Source organism: Brugia malayi (assembly GCF_000002995.4).
Source record: "Brugia malayi strain FR3 genome assembly, contig: Bm_v4_Chr4_scaffold_001, whole genome shotgun sequence".
Taxonomy (NCBI): Eukaryota; Metazoa; Nematoda; class Chromadorea; order Rhabditida; family Onchocercidae; genus Brugia; species Brugia malayi.
The window spans coordinates 4368760-4389154 of NW_025062478.1; the positions used below are offsets into that span (position 1 = coordinate 4368760).

Sequence of the window (20395 nt, forward strand, 5' to 3'; positions counted from 1 at the left end):
ATTAAGTATGCCGAAAATTTACATTCCCTGAAGATCTGCCACTTCGATTAGAATATTACAATATAATATATCCAACTAACTTCTTTACTTTTTCAGCACTTTTGGATTACATTTGAAGATTTCAAGGTAAAATATTACAAAATTATATGTCTAAGAAAAAACGAAAATGAACAACAACAACTTTTCCAAAATTAATATTTTCACGCAGAAATTTCTAACAAAACACTTTTTTAAGAAATAAGTTTAAAAAATTCTACCATAAAATAATTCTTCACTTGTTCACTTCCTCTTTTTGATTATACAAAGAGATCCTTTTAGTGACACATGCAAAACTAATGCAGTACAGTACACATCCCTACTTTCCTAGCTTTTCTGGATCTTGTTTTTCGAAGTCCATACTTTCGAAAGCTATGTCAGCTTCCACTTCCATTGCCACCGGTTCTGGTACTCCTTTTTCTTTTTCAGTTTTTGCTTCCTCAGCAGCTTTTGCAGCCGCTTCAGCCTCCAAACGAGCATTAATTGCAGCCTAAAAATAAAAGCTGTTAAAAAACCCAGTGCTAATTAAATTTTTGCTGGGAGAGAAATCTGATAGTTGATTCCGCCACTGATTTAAATAGGTTAGAGAAAAAATAAAAAATTAGGATATAGCAGCATTAAAGGAAACAAAAATTTATAAGGTTATTAAGAATCTGGAAAGTGGGATAATATATGCAAAGCAAAATCTCTTCAATAAATTATATAAATTTAAATTATATTCCTTAAATGCCTGTTAAGATATCAAATCATTTCGAAGTCCAAAAAAAATTCATTAACAGTTACTTGACGAGCTTCGAAATAGTCCTTCATATGCTCTTTATAACTTTTTTTCATCTGCTCCATATTACTCATGTAGAATTGGTGGACGAATGTACTCATATGAACCGTATCTTGGATCTGAATTTGTTCTGATGTTGGAGGCTGACCATTCTAAAATTAGAATGGTACTTTATTTAGAAAAAAATCTATCAAAATCTTGACTTAAAATTAATTTAAGTAGTGACGAGAAAAAAAGATATATTACTTTAAAAGAAGGAATAGCAAAAAAAGAAACTTTACCTTTCGACACATTAAGTATGTCTCGTGAGGTACTATCATCAATTTTTGTGGATATTTGCGTAACTGAAATGGGAATATATTCAATATCATAACAATGATTTAAAGAAATGAAGACTAATAATTAGAAGATTAGACAAACTTATGATAAAGCAGTATTTTCATCTTTAAAATATAAAAATACCCGTTCAAATGCAGTTGCAAGCTCAAGGCAATTTTGGAACAAACTGACTCGTCCTAATACATAAAGACCCAAACGTGCTCGAGAAAGAGCTACAATCAAACGACGAACATCCCTGAAAAGGTGCCAGTTTTTGCTTGCTAAAAATGGAAAACATGAAAAAAGCAACTTTTTAAAGTGTTTTTTACCCAGGCAATATTAGGACGGATCAAAATCAATAACAAAATAGCTTAATTTGTAATCATACCTTAGATGACCAATATTTCGCGTTCTTACAAGCGAAAGGATAATATAATCATTCTGCTGTCCCTGATATTTGTCAACCGTTGAAATCTGGAAAATGATACAAACGATTATTAAAACTGTTCAATGAAGAGTTATGTAACATGAAAAGCAACGCACTTCAAGATTAAATAAGAAAAGTTCTAAAGCAGTCAAAGAGCTCACTGATCCATATATGTAGAACTGAAACTGCATAATTGTATAGGCATAGAATAAATTTAGCATGAGAGAATCATTATACGAAATAAACCATCTGAAAAAAGGTACACTCTGAAGATTGATAACAACAAACCTTGTGTGGTACTCCAATTAACGGATTTTCGGCACATCTTGTCTGTACTACATCACGTATCAGTGACGCTTGGCCATTATAGGTTGTTATAATTGATATCTTTTCTGCGGGGTAACCCAGAATACGCATATAAGTGAAGAGCGCTACAGCATATTCTGCTTCACCAAGATTCTGAAAAAAAAAAAAATTACTTTAAAATGAAGACTTTCCCAAAATAGAACAGAAAACTGTAAAAATAATAAACCTGATAAAAGTACGGACTCGGTGTAGTTTCACCAATACCATTAAAGTCCGGTACATCGATAAGTTGATAATTGAATGCAAATCCAGAATTTGCACGTTGGAACTCCGGAAGGGCTTCAATATGCGGCAAATTACCCAACTTCTCATATCGCCAGTTATAAAGATCTGCTATTCTGAAAGCTATCGTGTTAAAGTTTTATGCTCGTAATCTTAAAAATTTTGCTAAAAAATATTTTGTTAATTCAAAGAATATGTGCCCAAAACATACTCAGATCTGGCACGACCCTGCTGATCAAGTAAGACATGTGGAACACCAAGTCGAACAAATCTCGCAAACAGACTCTGTTCCATGTTAGAATATTTTTGAAAAGCGATGTTTTGAACAACTGGCGGCAGCTGATGATGATCGCCAATCATGATCCACCGCTTTAACCTACTTCTACCATCTTGTGGGTTCTGAAAATCCATAATATTATAGCGATGGTAGCAGGGGAAGATTTAATAAAATAATCCCGCATATTGAAATATGGAAATGAACAAGGCAATATGAAATATAAAAATACACTTTGTCATTTTCATCTACCTGAAGTAGAAGTGGAATAAATGTTTCGACTTCTAGAATTTGAGCAGCTTCTTCCATTAAAATGGTGTCATATCTAAATCCAAGTTCTACCAAATCTTTCCGTCGTAAAGCCGCATGAGTACAAGTCATAGCAATAATTTTGGCTTCTTTTACCTGAAACAATTGAAAAACTGAAAATCTGGAATTTTGAATGTTGAATTCAGCTTCATCACTATAAAAAATACAAAATGAAAATCCAAAAGTGTGCATAAATACATCATCTCAAAACTAACCAAAAGATAATCTGTACGATCCCTCCCTGAACGTAACAATTCGAAAGACCTAAATTCTTCCAGTTGGGTGAAAATACCACGAATATACCGCCAGCAGCCTTGAGCAATTTCCCAGTCTTCGTCAAAAGAAACACCCTGAAATTTTTATGTGAAAAAAAAGGCAATATGTGGCAATTAAGCAGAGAAATACGTGAATGGAAAGGATGAAATTATAAACTGATATGAGATATTATTCCAATACATTTTATCCATCATGTGAAATATGTTAGTAAGAATCTTATTAAAAAAAAAACTGTTGGTAAAAAACTTCTCAGTAGGGATGAAAAGCATTTTTGACCTTAAACAACGGTGGTGGGACATCGGCAAAGTATTTCGTAAAGGGGAAGTGTTCGGCAACTGCTTTCGTACTCGGATTTGGATTCGTTTTTGATTGAGCAACATCACTTTCAAATTTTTCCCAACGCGCGAATACCTGAATGATATGCATTAACATAATTAATTACATGCTTGAGACAGCACAGCACCAAGTAAGCTAAAATTCGAGGAATAAGCGATATTCAGAATTATACAAAACAAAAGATTCTAAAAAATTAGAGCAAAAACCTGATAAAGGAAGAAATATCCAGCAGTTTCACATGTGTATGAGACGTCACCCCCAACACCGAGAGCTTCTTGCAACTTTTCAACCTACCATGACAAAGTAGTATCAAAACACATTCAGTTGAGAAATCACAATGTAAATAAAACTTAATTAGGGAAAAAAATGGCTAAAATTTCGAAAATTTTCAAAAGCGCCACTTTCATTAAACTACTTTTTACTTCATATAACCACTCGGTTAATTTGTTTATTTTAATAAAATTGAGATAATTTACCTCTTTCAAGAGATCAAGCCGTTTCTGCAAGACATAATTTACACGACCATATCTACTGAAGTCTTTTTCAGTTTCCAAAGCTTCTTCACCGTGACCTAAACTAGATATGAAAAAGATACCAAGCTATATCAGGAAGGGGGTTTTAATAATGTGCGTAAAAAGATCATCTCAAAATTAATAATAATAAATGAACTTGAATTTCATCTAAAAAAATGGGCACTCATAATTACGAAAGATGCTTTACTGGGAGAATAACTTTGTAGAATTACATAACAATTTGATAAAAAAATTGTCAATTAAAGCTAAGGAAATGACACTCATCAAAAATGACAAGAAATTATCAATTAAAATGCACCTAATCGAAGTAAATGACGCTCATCAACATCCAATTGAATAATTTTCTCGAAAAGCTGATTAAGAGCTTGATTAGAATGTGTCACAATTAGCGTCCGTTGTTCAGGCCAATTATGATAGATATTAGAGATGATCTGAACAGCCACATCTGTTTTACCTGTACCTGGAGGACCAACAACCATCGTTAAACCAGGCTGCATACCTGCTTTGATAGCTTCTACCTAAAAAATTAACATCATTATTGAGTAAGGATAAAAAAATAAAAAACTCAAGACGCAGTAATAACTAGTACGAAGTCTAAGAAAACACCTGGGCTGGAGTAAACTGTATAATATTTTTGCGTGGTTCAACATGAGGATAAGGTCCACGACACGGTATTACATGTGGTTCCACAACAATCGACGTGTCCCGAACGGATGGTTCAATATCATGTTGTGGTTCCAATTCCTTGAAAGTCAATCTAAAACACGCATTTTCATAAAATCGTTTAAGAATAGAAATTTAACACTTATATCAGATAGCTAATAAGTGAAATTAAATAGCAGGTTAGCTCCGATCTAATACATCTTTCGATAGAGGGTGAATCAGTTTCCCTATTCCACTTTTTAAAATCATAATTTCTTTGAACTGTAGAAAGTAAACCTGAAAGGCGGAGCAAGATTTTCATCAGTTGTTACTGTTCCTGTAATTTTCGTATTTGGAAATGACGAAATCAAGTGTTTATAAGATAAGAAAGTATCGCAAAAATCCACTGTAGGTACTGCAGTATTCATTCTGAAAGCATTTTGTAACTGAGTTTATATAGAACGTGTAACACTTTAAAATTGAAAATCAGGAAGTATTTACGACTTATAGTGGGCAGCATTTGGTTCACCGTAACCAAGAATGAGATCATGTAACCAATCCGGCACTACAAATTCTGTATTCAGCAACTGCCGGATTGTTGCAAGCACCGCTTTGAAATTGTTGGTTTTTGGATCACGACGAATGAGTAAATTGAACGAATAATAAATATTCTGAAATAAATCTCGCAATCTACGGTAGTAACGCTTCTTTATCCTTCTTTTAATTAAAAGAAATCACTATCAGACTAGTTTTAACTTATAAAATTCCTTATTTTAGAAGGAAATTTAAAGCAAACATCTATCGCATCTTCTTGTTGCCCTTCGGTATCCAAGCGATATTGATTTTCATCAAGCCATACTCGAAACTTTCTCGTAAGTCCTTCTAGTACCGTTTTTTTCTCATATGCAGCTAAATTCAACTGACATATCATTATCGAAATATCACAAAAAATGTCGGAGCATATGTTTTTCATCAAAATAACGTAAAGTTGCTATGAGGCTTAAAACTGAATGCAGAGATTGAAAGCTGCTTTTAGTTTGAAAGTATAATTTTGTTTGACAATATATAAATATTAACGAAAATCAATTGTAAACAAAACTAATACCATATTCCTCAATAACTTTTCCTTCGGAATCAAGCATGCCTTCAATTTCACATCCACGTACCAATGTAACATCAATTTGCTCTTTGAATGGTTTTGTAATGTTATATTTGGTACCAACTGAAGCTTTCGATCGACAACAGATCAAAAAACAAACATCATGCTTTCGAAGACCTAAAAACACTCTGTAGCGGATGTTTGTTTGGAAAGCAGTTCTAAAAAAGAAACAAGAATACAATGAAGAACAATTACTGTTACTATTAAATACTAACATCTGAAAACATATGAATGCTTCTATTTCTCATAGCAAACCCTATGAGAAAGGTTTGCTGTGAGATATAGAAGTTTAAAAAATTATGGAGTCTATATGAAAAGCCTTCCTTAACAACAAAGTAATCGAATACATCAAACTGAAACACAGGATTGACACATTTTTCACGCAATCCAACTTAGTTCATCTACTGATAAAATTCCGAGTAGCACAGATCACCAGTCAACATTAGTTAGTAACGTAATAAGCTCGAGCATTAAAACATATGTAAACAAATCTACCTATATAAAAAATATTACGATCAACAACATATTCGGGCATTCAGTATGATATTCTTTGCGTTATTAACTGAACACCTCAGCATATAAATATAAAAATGTCAACCTTCCCATTCCGCACGAATATCTGCTCGTTTTGGTAAACTGATCGTCAAATCTGCCTTGACAACAGCTGGACTTTTTTCACCGATAAGAGGTTTACCAACCTCAACAATCTGAAATGATGAAATGGAAGCTAATGATGAAAGTAAATCGACAAGCATCGAAATGAAAAAATCGATTTCAAATATTATAATGTAATAAAGAAAAAAAACCTGGAATTCGACTAATGGCAAAGCCATTCGTGCCCATCCACCCCAGACAGTTTCATTTGGATTAGATTCATGTGCCCATGGTTTCAAACGAAATATTGCATCCTCAATATCTTGACGAATTTCATCTGAAGCATATGGTATTTAAATTTTGTTCCAAAAAAGCATGCATGAATTTCATTTTCTACGTTTAATGAAATTACAGTTGAAACTGCTGACGAATTTCATTACAACAGTGATAAAAAAAAATCAAGGTAGGTCCAAAAAGAAGTATTATGCATTGAAATGAACATTTGATGTAACATTTAACGCTTAACGTAACCAAAAACAGAATTAAGGTAATAACTTACATGTTGATTCCATTTGAAAAAGATTGAAATTGCGAAGCAAGTAATCGTGGAATGTCAAGAACTGAATATTTAATTTATTCAGTGCAAGCACACCTAAAAAGAGCAAAAAGAATGAATAACCGAGTAATTAACTTTAAAGAAGAAACAAAGAACATTCAGTGAGTATCGCTCTTCAAATTGGACTCTGAAAACTGCAAATTACATTGAGATTTATTTCCGAATGGATCACTAAGAGATTTTTGATTTCTAAATCCAATATTTCTGTAATCACAACAGTAAATTTGTACAGTTTAAAAAATAAAATCTACCTTCACCATTATACTGATCGTATGGAACGAGATTTTCATCCCAAATAACTTTTTCGGTTGGATAAAGCGGTTGTTCATTGAGTTGCTGTAACTGATTGATGCGTCGTTCACAACGTGATGTCTGAAATTTGCAAAAATTATCTGGAATTAGAAATCAGAAGCAAAATATACATTTATACTTAAATTTAACGAAGAATTTAGTCAAAAGATACTCATTTAAAATTAAAACCACATATTAACTAGAGCATCGAGTTTCAACTAATAGGTACATGGACTTGAATATAAGAATATCAGATTCCCAAACTGACGTGTATAAGAACGAAGTTATTGGTATTAAATTTCCGTCAATGAAAATTTTATTTGCCATTCAAAATAATTAAAAGGATCAAATGACTATATTGAAGAGACACTTACAATCATTTCAATAAGATAATTCTTTTCGTAACTTGATGAAACATCTAAGTCGAATTCTTGTGGAGGTACCAAATGCAGATATTCTGCAAATTTATACAGTTCCGATTCACTGAAAAGGATACTGTTAATTGTTTGAGGAAAATTATATTTAACTGAAGAGGAAAAATCATTCAAAATAAACATAATATTTTAATTCTTATGAATCTTAAACTAAGCCGTGTATATTTCAAATCTAATAATACAACAAAAAATACACCTCATCGATGAGAATTGTTTTACCAAAGCTTTCCTTGTGTCAACGGCAGTGACATTTAATAAATAAAAATCGGACATACTTTCCCTGAAATAAAGAAAGATTTATTCAGTAATTGCATTAATAAACTGAAGGATACAATACATTACAATGAACAATGAATTTATCGGTCCCATGCAATTTGTATAACTGTACAACGCATTCAGGAAGTTACTAAACTGTAGCGCCTTTTAAGTTGCTTAATAATTTGAGCATACACTCTGTTATGTTTCGGGACTACTCTTGTATTCAAGGACCAGAAGTTTTAGTTAATCCCGATTATCAAAGTATTTAAAAGAACCTGAAATATTTGAAGGCAGCTTTCTGCAGTTTGATAACATGGTTATAGTGCATTTCAGACATCTGAAATAATCATTTCAGTGTAAGGAAAAACAATATTAATAAGCAATTGGAACATTTAAATAGCTGGTAATAAATCTTTTCATAGCAAGAATGACTTACTTGGTTGTGCGTGAGTGGTTCACCAGTAACATCGTCGATCTCGAAACGTGAATAAAACTTCAGCATTGTGACAAGCTGACAAAACAAACTCCCAACTTCTGCTGTTATCAACGAGGATAGGGTACAATTTACCAATATGTTGCTTGCATGTAATATAGCATTAAAGAAACGCCTGTAAGAAACGAACACGGTTAAAGATCAGCTAAAAAATTTTTAAATCAAAACAGTGCTCGTTTCGAATAAGAGCAATTGATTTTAATAACTCGCTTATATGAAACTGGTTTTGATGGATAGAAAAGTTTCTCCGAAATAAGCATTTTGATATACAATAAGATTTAGTATTAAAAAACAATCTAATATTCTCTTATGTTTCTCGGAATCGGCCTTCAAACTGTTCCGCTTAATATATAAAGCTGTCAAATTGTTGAAGCTGAAATTTAAGATTTGAGGTGAGGAAACCAAAACATTTTAAAGTCCTCTGAAATGTCAAAGGACACTAAAAAGTGACATACCTCGTGGTCAATAAAGCTTCTAAATCAATAAATAATTGCAAACAACGCTCTAGAAAATGTATGCCATCAATTCCAACTTCTGAAAAAATTGAAGAATTAAAGAAGACAGAGAAAAGAAGGAAAACTGAAAAGTGTTGTATGCTTTAAATACAATGAATTACCAACAAATCTTTTACGAAACAAACCCTTAAAAATTAATAAGTTACGAAGCAAACCGTTTGATTCATCATCAACATCTGCTAGTGTCTGTTTGAAAATTTGCAACAAATTCCACATAAATGTACGTTCAAAAGTTAACAATTCTTTTTCATCATCTGATTTTGAAGCTGCCATTGTTTCAAATTTGTTCCATATCTTCCGCAATTTTGGGTTTGCTTGGAAGAGATCTTCTCTCTGAATCTGAAAATTACATAGATTCTAAATTTTGAGACTAACTAAATCCATATTTAAACTCATTACTTTAAAGAATTAGTCTAAGATGTTAGTAACACTTCACAGACAGTTAGAAAACCAAAGTAAAAATTAAAAACCAACTGGAAGCAAATTGGACCACATTGTAAGTGAAACTATTTTCATCACCTCCTTTCTCACCAAATCCACTTCCTGCAATTCCAGCACATTTATATCTGTGTTCATTTAAAGTATCATTTGCAATTAGAAATGAAGCACTTATACGCCTTGTATCATATCTCAGCGATTTACAAAAATTCCACATTATTATGGAACTGATCAAACATTCCACCCAGTGCACCGTTAATGAAGTTAATACGCACAACTTACTGACAAAAGATAAGATAATTGGAGAAAAAAAAAAAAAAAAAAACTTGCCACTGAATTGAAACAATTAATCAAGAATGTAATAATTTCGGACCGTTCCAATAATGTAACTTGTTCAGTGTTCAATACAAGATGCAATATTCGTCGAAAAAAAACCGGAAACTGATTCGAACGTTCACTGATGCACTGAAATATTACACCTCAAACATAAGATTATTACGTTAAGGAGACTAGTATCACTGTCATTTATCAACAACTGATAGTCAAAGGCTCAAAATAAAAAGAAAAAAAGAAAAAAAAAAAAAAGAACGAAAATATAACTCACACGCCAAACTGGAATCCTCTCTCGAAATTTTGCGTTAAGCATAATTATGACGGACATAACGTAATTGTTGTTGGCCTCTTCTACAATAAAATTTGGCCAGAGATAACGCTCGAGATACTGACTGAAACGTAAGGTTTACGTCGACATCTTTTTTTCTTTAATTCATCTTAAATGGCAAAATCAAAAAAACAGAACGAAAAAAAGAAGGCAAAAAACAGGGATTTGTGCCGGAAACACCAACGACAAAACCATGAGTTTTTCTTTAAAGACAAGGAAAAGTCGTACATTCTTAAAGAATACGTCTCAATTTTTAACTAAAAGGTAAGAAGAACCTGAATTCCAATACGACGACTTTCTTTTGCATGAAAAGGTTTTGTAATAATTCATTTTTGTAAACCGCATCTACTAAATTTGGATCAAATGGACGACTATGGAGCGAATATGGAGCCCAGTATTGTCGAGCTATCTAAAATTTAACAAAAAAAAAATCAGATTACTGTGTGGAGAAATGTGTGGAAAAAACACCTACCGTAATAAGAGAAATCACTGGCTAAATTTTTGTTCGGTCTAGTTTATTGATTATTCACAATATGCCAGAATTATTCGTTATAGACAAATAATCAGTCATGGCTTACTACTACCACTAATAATATTTCACGTAAAACTAACAAGCAAAATTAACAGAGAATTAGGGAGAAAAGAAAGACTCTTTGTTCCTTAATTAAGAACAGAGAGACATTATCTCATTAATGTAAAGAAAACTACAACTGATACATTCTATTACTAAGAATTAACTTAATCTTAATTAATCAAACTTGCCTCCATCAGGGGATCCACTTGGATAGCTTTTGTTGTCATAACACTTCCAACTGTCATTTTTTTTTTGCATATGAAGTCAGTATATCATATGCCTATAAAATATTACTAATTTCAGGTGGCTTTTCGTCAACAATATTTGAAAAATTGCTTTGTACGTATCTTTGAGATTGTGAATATTTAATTTAGTAGAACTCAATCATCCATTCATCCTTTCCTCACTGACAAATTTCACAGCTCGATAATATTTTAAAATCTGCTTTGTACGTATCCCTACGGACTGCGACATTAAACCCGAGAGAACTCAATGAATACCAGCTATCCAGGAAACCCGCTCATCTGCACCCCCCGATCGGAAATTTTATGACTCTTTGCCCCTGCATTTCTGACCGAGCAAATTAATATGACTGTACCCTCATCACACTACATGATAATTCTACATTTCGAAGATTTCTTTTTTTCTTCGACATTCACTACTCTCAATTACTGCTATCAATAGCAAACACACAGTTCGCACAGTCTTTCCATTCTATCTTAATCCATTTACTCCCACACTCTTCCTATCTTTCTCCATGTTTCTCATTCACTGTCCTCACACTATTTCTATAACTAGACAGTCTTCTGCTTCTCTCCGAAATTCACAGTAACAAACATGGCCGTATTCATGTGATCGGAATGCAACAATACATCCCAGTGATGCGGGAAATTTGATATGAACTGAGTTGTAGCAGCTGTTTTGAATGTTATTATGCTCTGTTAGAGTAACATTTCTTGAAAAGATAATTTCACCTTTTTTGCAGTGTACTTTTGTTAGTCATTTAACAAACAATTCATTATTATTATGACTTCTATGAAGCATTTATTTTAATTTAATTTTCAAAAATTTTCGCACTACTCATAATATTCTCAAACGCATTAATAAGGTACCTTAAATCATACTTTTGTATAACTCTTAAATTGAAAAGCAAAGGGAATTGAAAGTTAAGAAATCTCAATACTGTGAAGATAAATTTGTTAATGCCAAATTTTTTTTTCAACAAATTCACTATTTTAGAGAAGAATATTTGGCGAAAATTATAAATTAAATGCTTGCTTCATATTTTGTCGAATTATAACAACTTTCACACTTACTTAACTTTGGTTTTGTCTTGTTTTTCGACTTTTGAAAATAATTTGAATTAATGGAAAAAGATTGTAGTGAATGAGGAACGTAAGATAGATTTTTTAAAATTAATTGCATTTGAATTCTTTTCTCAAATCATACAAAGTTAGCTCTAAAAACTTTATGAATTCGAGAACTCATGTGCAGAATCGTCATTAAAATTTCACGTAAAAAAAGGAAAAAAAAATCAGTTGATTAATTGGGAGAAAATGAATAAATTCGAACATGAACCAAATTTTCATTTCTACATGCTAAAATTTAATTTTCAAATTTGAATTCTTTTTGATAATCTAATAATAGTCTTATTTTAGCATAAAGTAAAAATACTTTAGCAATGTTATTCGATGTTTATAACAAATTATCTTGATGCATCATCATTACATCCACTAATATTTATACCTTATAAATCTTTAGCAACTGATACTTATAGTAATAACTGCAATAAAAACAAGCAATCAATTAAATGAACAATCGTACTGCTTGAATATAAATACTTTTTGCATGAAAAAATTGTGGGACAAATGGCTAAATGAAAAAGATTGAGTCTTACTTCATGTTTAAGTCTTACTTCAAGATATTCAAATCATCAACGTTACGTGTGGAACATATGAATAAATTTACAATCCTTAGTGATATTTTCATTGCTGGAACTAAAATTTTGAGGAATTTTTTAAAATAAATATATAATTTACTTATCACTCTTTATTTGGTGATTACTAAAGTAAATCGGTAGTGCCATTCTTTTATACCTGTGCAATTAGATGTAAATGTTTTTTTGTATAATTTCAGGAAACAAAAAGTGATAATAGGTTTAACTGAATTTCAATTATCTGTCTTTGATGAAATGTATGAATGGAAGTGTACAATTAATTTTGAACGATAACAAACATAGGATCGCATTATTAGTTCAAAAAGAAAATAACGCTTGTTTGGAAATCTATTTGCACAATAGTTTGCGAATCTCTTTATTTGGTTAAGTTAAAAATTTCAGGAATTTTTTAATTTTTATTTCATAAATCTTTTTCTGTATTTTAGCATTATTGGCTGAATCTAAAATATTACAAGAATTTGTCCCATTTTTTGTTTATCCTTATTGAATTTTAATAATGGTCAAGAAATTGTCATCGATAATATCCTTTCTCTAGATGATTTATGTTCAATTCTGCTGAAAAAATCAATCATATTAAATGCTTGTCAAATATTTCTCAAATAACTCAAATATGCTAGAGTAAATAAAATACAAAAGTTATTATCAAACTTATCAGAATTTGTTTTAAAATTTTATCAATAAATTTCTCTAAATCATTTTAAATATTATCGATAACTATTGTTTGCTTTTTTGTATGGCTGCATTTCATACCTCTCTTTTGCATCCAAATCTTTTTCATTTATCATTTCATTAATCATCAAGCTAAAAAAGCTTAATTAACTTCACTCAAAACGTTAGTCTCGAAACAGACTATAATTTCGCTTTATGCAAATGATATGATTGCAATGATTAACATCTGCGCTTCAGCAAAAATTAAGCCTTTTATTTTCACAACCACTGCTTTATTATCTCAATGTGATTATTAAAAATAAATGTAAAGTATTTTTAAAGAGATTAGTCAGGAAGGCGTAAAATTGATAATAAATTGTCCATTTCTATTATTAAATCTATTATTAAATAATTTAAAAATAAAATTCCATTTATTTTTGAATATATTAAAAAGATAAAATGAAAATTATAATTTTCAAATTCCAACTAGAGATTAACTTTGTTGAGCAATTAATTTTTACCTAGCATTTTCTTTTTTTTTTCCCTCTCTCTCTCTCTCTCTTTCTCTAAACAATTCCATTTTCCTTGAAATATATTTTACTTTTCTTTCTCTTTTAATTATTATTATTCAACTTAAAAAAAATGATCATTTGTCTTGTTTCATTTCTTGTTTACACTTACTTACTTTGTTTTCGTTTCATTTCTTTTTTCTTTTTTTCAGGAAAAAAATCAAAATTCAAAATAAATTTGAAAATTTTTCAAATGCACTCTAAAACTATGCATTTTTTTAAAATTAAATCCTTTATCCTTTACAAAATTAAATCATTAAAATCATGAGCAATTGAAATAACTTTTTCTTATTTCTCTTGCATAGACTATGAATAATAATATTTTTACTTACAAATTATTAAATGTTAAGAAAAAAAAAAAAAAACTATCTCTTTGTTTAAAGGTGTTTTAAAAAAAAAGAAAAAAAAAAACTGCCACTTCGTTTTTTTAGTGAATTTTTTTCTTTTTCTTTTGTTTTTTTTCAATGCTCAATTTCTTTCATTTTCTATTATTTTAAATTTTATTATATTCAATGAAAATTTCTGCATCCATTCATTTACATTTCCCATAAACCATTAAATTTTATGATAATAATCCAATGCCATTAATTCCTTCTTCTCATCTCAAATAATATATTACCATTCATTACAATCATTACTGCTCATATATATATATATATATATAACTTTACTATATATATAACTTTACACATTTATTATTTTATAAAATAACAAAGAATAAAATGTTATCGTTCAAATTTCAAATGTAATCTATTTTCATTTTAAACGATTTTTGGAGAAATTGATTAAGAATGTATTAAATTATATCGTTAATTGTAAAATTAAATATAATTAAGCAGTTGCATCGTTAATTATATAATCTTTAAAAATTTTCACAAGTTAATATCACTGATATTTCATCTTTTCGATTCATCGATTTAGTTCCTGTCAGTACCATTCGTTGACGTACGTCTTCCACATCTTATCACCGAAATGATCAATAGCTTTTTAAAAAAAAAGATTTCACTTTTTTTTAAAAATCTCAACTGCAATATCTTATTTTTCAATAAAATGGGCGCGAAATTATATTGCTAACATTTTGTGTTCTTAATTTTACACAAACTTTCAATTCATTTATTACTATTTTACCTATACATAGTATTATCTCTTCGATGCGTCATATTAAAAAATAATTAAAATGCCACTATTAAAGCTATGATTATTCATCTAAATGAAATGCATTATTTATGAAAAATTCAAATCCTAATTTTACAGTAGATAACGTGGACATTACATGCATAAATAAGATGGAATGTCCATCTATGTTTATCACCGTCTTATTATTCGGCATTGTTGCAATACAATGGTCTAAGGTAGCATCACTCTCGACAGGTATTTGCATCGATCGGATATCATCACTTATTACATTGGCTTGTAATGGATGTTTACGATTTGCTATATCATCAGACTATAGTGAGTACTAGACAGTAATTTTCTATTTGTTTTTGTTTAATTTTTAAAGATTCAAAAATTGTTCAATTATCATTGACTAATTAATTATTAATAGGTTAAAAACAGTGGCGTTATTTAAAAATTAATTCTACTAACTATGTTGACAATTTTTTCAAAAATTTTGAAATAATTATGTAAATATTTTTGTATAATTTACTTTCTTCTTTGTTATTTTTCAAATTTTAAAAATTAATTTCTATTTATTTATATTCTAGAATTCAAACTATTTCAAGATCTATTACTTAAACTGTTTTGCTTTTTTTATTCGATTGGACTGCTTCTTGAGTGATATTCTGTTATGATACAACATTTGGTGCAATTCCTTACTTTTGATTTGAACTTTACTTAAGTTATTGCAAAGTTATATTCTTTCTTCTCGTGAATTATAATTTTTTTTTATTGTATAACTTAAAATTTTCAAGTTTTAGGTAATGGAATACATATGGATGGAAAGAAACTATTACAGAACATAGCAGAGGAATGTTGCTATAAGAGATGTTCTATGCCATACTTTCGATCATTATGTTGCAATACCTGAATTCATTAATTTTTTTTTCTTCCTCTCTCTTTCTCTCTCTCTGCCCACCCCTTCCTTTTTCTCATTGTTTTTCTGCTTCAGTTTCAATTCTTAATTTTTCTTTCCCTGTTATTTCTCATTAACAAATTAACTTATTAGTATTCTCATTTTTATATCAATGACATTTAACGTAATTAGCATGATGATGATAATGATGATGATGATGCATCGATATGGAATGTTTATATGGAATGAACGGCTTCGATGATCTTTCGATGCTTATTCAATTATTGGCCACTTTTTTGCATCTTTTGAAATGTTAAAACAAAAAAAAAGAAAAAATTAGGATAAAGATCCTTCATCGATCAAAAATTTTCATTCATTAATTTATCATTGCTTTGAATTTTTCAAAATAATCGTTATCAAATAAAAACTTATGCTTACTATCTCATCCTAAATATGCCTAATTTTTAACTTTAAAAAAGGTAAAAAAATCCATTTACTAGCAAAAAAAAAAAAAAAGAAAATTCTTGAGGGAAATATTCTTCTATCTTTTATCATATTCTTTTATGCAGGATTTTTTTCTAACGCACTCAGTATGGCCCATACGACAAAATATTATACTCAAAGAGAATATCCAAGGATTATTCGAAGAGAATGATCTATTTGATTAATTGGCAAGGAATATTATTCATAATAAATTGACATTTATCATAGGTGATAACTAGATAAGCACGCTATTTGTATCAGTGTATGACATACCACTCATATTTTGTGAAAATTTTCACATATTAACAAAATACCCGATCTCTGAAGGAATGCATTCTTGAGATAGTTACTCTTTAAAAATTTTCAAATAATATCCATAGCACCTGGTATTTAATTTTAGCTTTTAATCCTTTTTAAAATATTCTAAATTTTTTTTTTTTTTTTTTGCTGCTCAATAGGAAGTTTATAACGACAACTATAAACCATTGGACAAGATAAGATGGTGTAAAAATGATTAAATAAAGAGGAAACGTTCCTTTTTTTTTTTTTGTTGAATGATTTACAAAGCTTTAATCATAGCAATCCTCATAAAAAAAATTTTCGGTAATATGTTACCGAAAAGCTACTAACAATAATCATATATCATTTCCAGCAAGTAAATCCTAAATACAATAGAAATTGTTGATTTATGATAAACCAAACTGAGATTTTAAAAAGAAGGAAAAAAGATGTTGCTGTAATATCAATCAAAACAGAATAAAACAAAACAAAACAAAACAGATAAACAATAGTTAGTTCACAATTATTTCTTTAATTTTTACATAAACTTTCCGCAAAATGCTTCAATTTAACCATTTCATCTTCTTTGCGACATTTAAAAATGCTTAATTAAACTAATTTTTGGTATGAAATGTTTTTTTTTTCTTTTTGCATCACATATACCAATGAATAATTTCTGAAAAATTTTCAAACAATTCCCATTTAGAAAATGAATGAAAACTTAATATAATCTTTTATTTTTTGCTTGTCTATTTTTTTCTTCTTTATTATCATTGTTGCTCATTGTCATTTACCTTTGCAATTCATTCAAATGATTTGGTCGCACAATGATCGTACTGAGGAGATGATTTTCAAACAAAAATTGTCGTAATTTATTAATGAAATAATGAATGATAATGAAACATGCAAAATACTGAATCCATGCCCATTTCAAGAGTTCCAGAAGACCTGTTCGATAAAGCAGTTGTTGTTCAACAATCCGTATCGATAGATGTAGTACGAAGTTATTGTTGTCAGCTCGCTTAGGCATCCATGCAATTGATTTTCTTAAAAACACATAAGAAACGAAACTAAATTCGTAAGAAAAAAATAAAAACTTTTCAATTACTAATTACATAAGCCTTTCGCAAGCTCTTTGAAATTTTGCTAATTAGAACCACTAATTACATCACAATTTTAACCACTGTGGTTACTTCTCTTATTCAAATCGCATCTTCTCCTTCAATTATTGTCAATTACTACATTGTTTGCAACTTTCCTATTATTATTATTATTTATTATTTAAAGTTTTCGTAATTAAAAAAGAAATATGGAATTAAGCAACAACTAATTTAATATAGTACTTGATGTTCAAAGTGTAACAGCAGTAAATGCAATGAAAAGACTTTAGAAAAGATTCCGAAAACTAGATATGAAAAATTAACTATACGATCTCATTAAAAATCTTACCTATCTGTACTTCTAAATTATTGCAAGCTAAATATAAGTACATTATAATGATCGCATTATTTAAGAAAACAAAGGAAAAAAATAAAGGATTTTATGCACAACTTTTACATGTTGGCATCCAGTGATACTTTACTATTTTAAATTGGAGATTCACCTTATCTATCAATTTTGAGTAATAATAGATATATTTGTACTAAAAGATTAGGCTCTCCCCCCGCAGTAAAAAAAATCCGGAACGCAAACATATTAATAAAAGTGAGAGGATGCTAGAAATTTATAATGAATGATGAAAAGATAATAATGCTTTATTTAATGGAAAAGAATAAGCAAAGTGAATGCACAGAATTGATAACTGCATCAAACGAATTTAAGTTTAGCTAACCTAAAAAGAACTTATTTTCATATTAACAACCTTATAATGAGATAGACGAAAAGAAAATGCAAAACAAAATTAGGAAAAAATTATAAGCAAAAAATCTTTTGAAACAATTTACCTTCTCAAAGTTGTTGTGAAATTTCGAAAAGAATTACGTAAGAGAATTGTGGTAGGATTATACTGTGCTAAATCTAAACTTGATTCATTGATCAATGCTCCTCCATGATCTGGGTCTCGGCCACTACTCCAAAGTGGAGCCGCTTGATCTAACCAAAGATCACCAGAAACTGTTAATGATGACGATTCAGTTGCATGATCCAAATCATCAAGAACTGCAGTTTCCATCTGTAATTTTTTTAAAGAAACTTTTGAAACTTCCTTAATTTTAAATCAAATTTGTAAAAAACACTTTATGCCTTTTCAAATGCTAGAGGAATGAATATTTCGAAAGCTGGGCTCAATTTTTATTATATGATGATTAAAAAATGACTATTTTAAGAAACTTTTCCATAGATTTTTGCATAAAAAGGCTTTAATTTTAACTGCTAAGGAAACTAAAGCATATTTATCTTGAAAAACTGTTTATGAAGCAAAGAAAATATATACCGAAAAGCGTGACCTTTCATCAAGTTGATAATCAAATAAAAACATGTAAAAAACTCCAAAAACTTCATCTTTTCTTTCAATAGGAAATGTGACATTTAATTCAATCTAAAAAAAATTAAAATCAAAAGAATGGAATGACAAGGTAAGTTATTCTTAACAATTATGAGCAATGCTCAATTCAAAACAAAACTTTTCTGATATCTGATTTATGTAAGTAAGAAGAATAATAAATAAATTTTATATTTTTGTACTGTTAGAAAAACTATTTTGTATAAAAGTGAACTCGAATTTACCAAATCAGGTTTTCCATCATCATTAAAATCACTTTCATACTCTTCGATTACTGCTATCCGTATATGTGTTTCTTCAGCATGGTTAAGCAGTGGATATGAACTCCACACGTAGTAATTATTTGGTGCTTTTCCTTTCAGTAATATGATAAATCGTTGTTTGTAATAAACTGCTGCTTGCTCTCGATATTCGCTGAATTTTTTCCAAAAACCCTGAAATTAATCGATAAACTACAGATTCATCCATCTTTGCATAAATTCTGGGAATCATAAAGTGTTAAGGATTTTTGATTAAAAATTTTGAAAAGATTAATAAATATTAAAACACAATAAACACCCATAATACTAAATGAATAACTTCGAGAAATCTTAATTTTGCTCACTGATTCCAAACAATTAGGATGACAAAGTAATTAATAATAAAATTATCCTTTCCCGAGCAACCAATATCTTAAATTATTCGAAAAATAAAAATCACTTGTGCCGTGAATGCAACGAATAGTGTGAACAATAATGTGAATATAGAAAGGGTAACGCTACAACAATATGCTGTTGTGTATTTTGAAGCTTTGTATTTCCATGTACAAGGCTGAAAAATTAATAATTACTGAGAAATTTTTTAAAATTCGCATTTCTAAGCTATTTTGTTAAAGCAAGTTAATTTAATTTATTAATTCAAAATAATTTAAATAATTTAAAATGTTTAAGTAGTTGCGCACAGGTAAACTATTACAAATACACTGCCAGCAAATGTGGAGAAATCTAAGTATACATACATAAGTATATGCTGACAGTCTTTGGTTCTAAAATAAATTTAAAAAAATTAAATTAAATTAACCTTCTCATATAGTATTTTGTATTTCATTTATTTGACAGGAGTTGAGACGTACTTTTCGATATAACGTTTTGAAATGTTAACACTAGCAATGAAAACACAAATCCAAGATATGGAAGCAACGATAAATAAGAGCCAATTAACGATGCGGAAAGTTTGTTTTTTACTATATACCATCAATTCTTCTAGAAGTGCAAAAAATATCTCAATAATTAATAAAACTTAAATATTTTTTTTCTACATTATAAGATATAATTTAGAAATAATGCATATATACCGACATTTCTTATTCGAGTGACTCACAAGAGTTGTGTGAACTTTCCACGACCAGCTTATGTC

The 20395-nt window shown here is 29.6% G+C and overlaps 3 protein-coding genes across 3 annotated transcripts; 1 reads left to right on the top strand and 2 right to left on the bottom strand.

Moving 5' to 3' along the window:
* Positions 1 to 355: 355 nt before the first annotated feature.
* Positions 356 to 10795, bottom strand: Bma-emb-4 (conserved hypothetical protein,hypothetical protein; the record flags this gene model as incomplete). Its single annotated transcript, XM_043081604.1, has 34 exons — positions 356 to 526; positions 820 to 966; positions 1096 to 1158; positions 1277 to 1388; positions 1521 to 1606; positions 1848 to 2018; positions 2092 to 2263; positions 2359 to 2546; positions 2674 to 2826; positions 2946 to 3080; positions 3283 to 3417; positions 3549 to 3632; positions 3819 to 3913; positions 4174 to 4393; positions 4482 to 4632; positions 4815 to 4946; positions 5019 to 5188; positions 5314 to 5426; positions 5623 to 5793; positions 6275 to 6383; positions 6483 to 6607; positions 6830 to 6922; positions 7138 to 7258; positions 7552 to 7660; positions 7808 to 7891; positions 8145 to 8206; positions 8306 to 8477; positions 8818 to 8896; positions 9033 to 9216; positions 9352 to 9420; positions 9646 to 9780; positions 9920 to 10040; positions 10252 to 10385; positions 10739 to 10795. 34 exons carry the CDS (start codon positions 10793 to 10795, stop codon positions 356 to 358), a joined length of 4323 nt encoding a protein of 1440 aa, XP_042937538.1.
* Positions 10796 to 15010: 4215 nt separating this feature from the next.
* Positions 15011 to 15753, top strand: Bm13522 (Uncharacterized protein; the record flags this gene model as incomplete). Its single annotated transcript, XM_043081605.1, has 2 exons — positions 15011 to 15176; positions 15644 to 15753. 2 exons carry the CDS (start codon positions 15011 to 15013, stop codon positions 15751 to 15753), a joined length of 276 nt encoding a protein of 91 aa, XP_042937539.1.
* A 1537-nt stretch (positions 15754 to 17290) lies between these two features.
* Positions 17291 to 20086, bottom strand: Bma-tmem-231 (KAP family P-loop domain containing protein; the record flags this gene model as incomplete). The annotated part of the gene is made up of 6 exons (XM_043081606.1): positions 17291 to 17546; positions 18444 to 18670; positions 18932 to 19036; positions 19225 to 19434; positions 19700 to 19810; positions 20060 to 20086. The coding sequence occupies 6 exons, from the start codon at positions 20084 to 20086 to the stop codon at positions 17291 to 17293; spliced, it is 936 nt and encodes a 311-aa protein (XP_042937540.1).
* Positions 20087 to 20395: the final 309 nt, after the last annotated feature.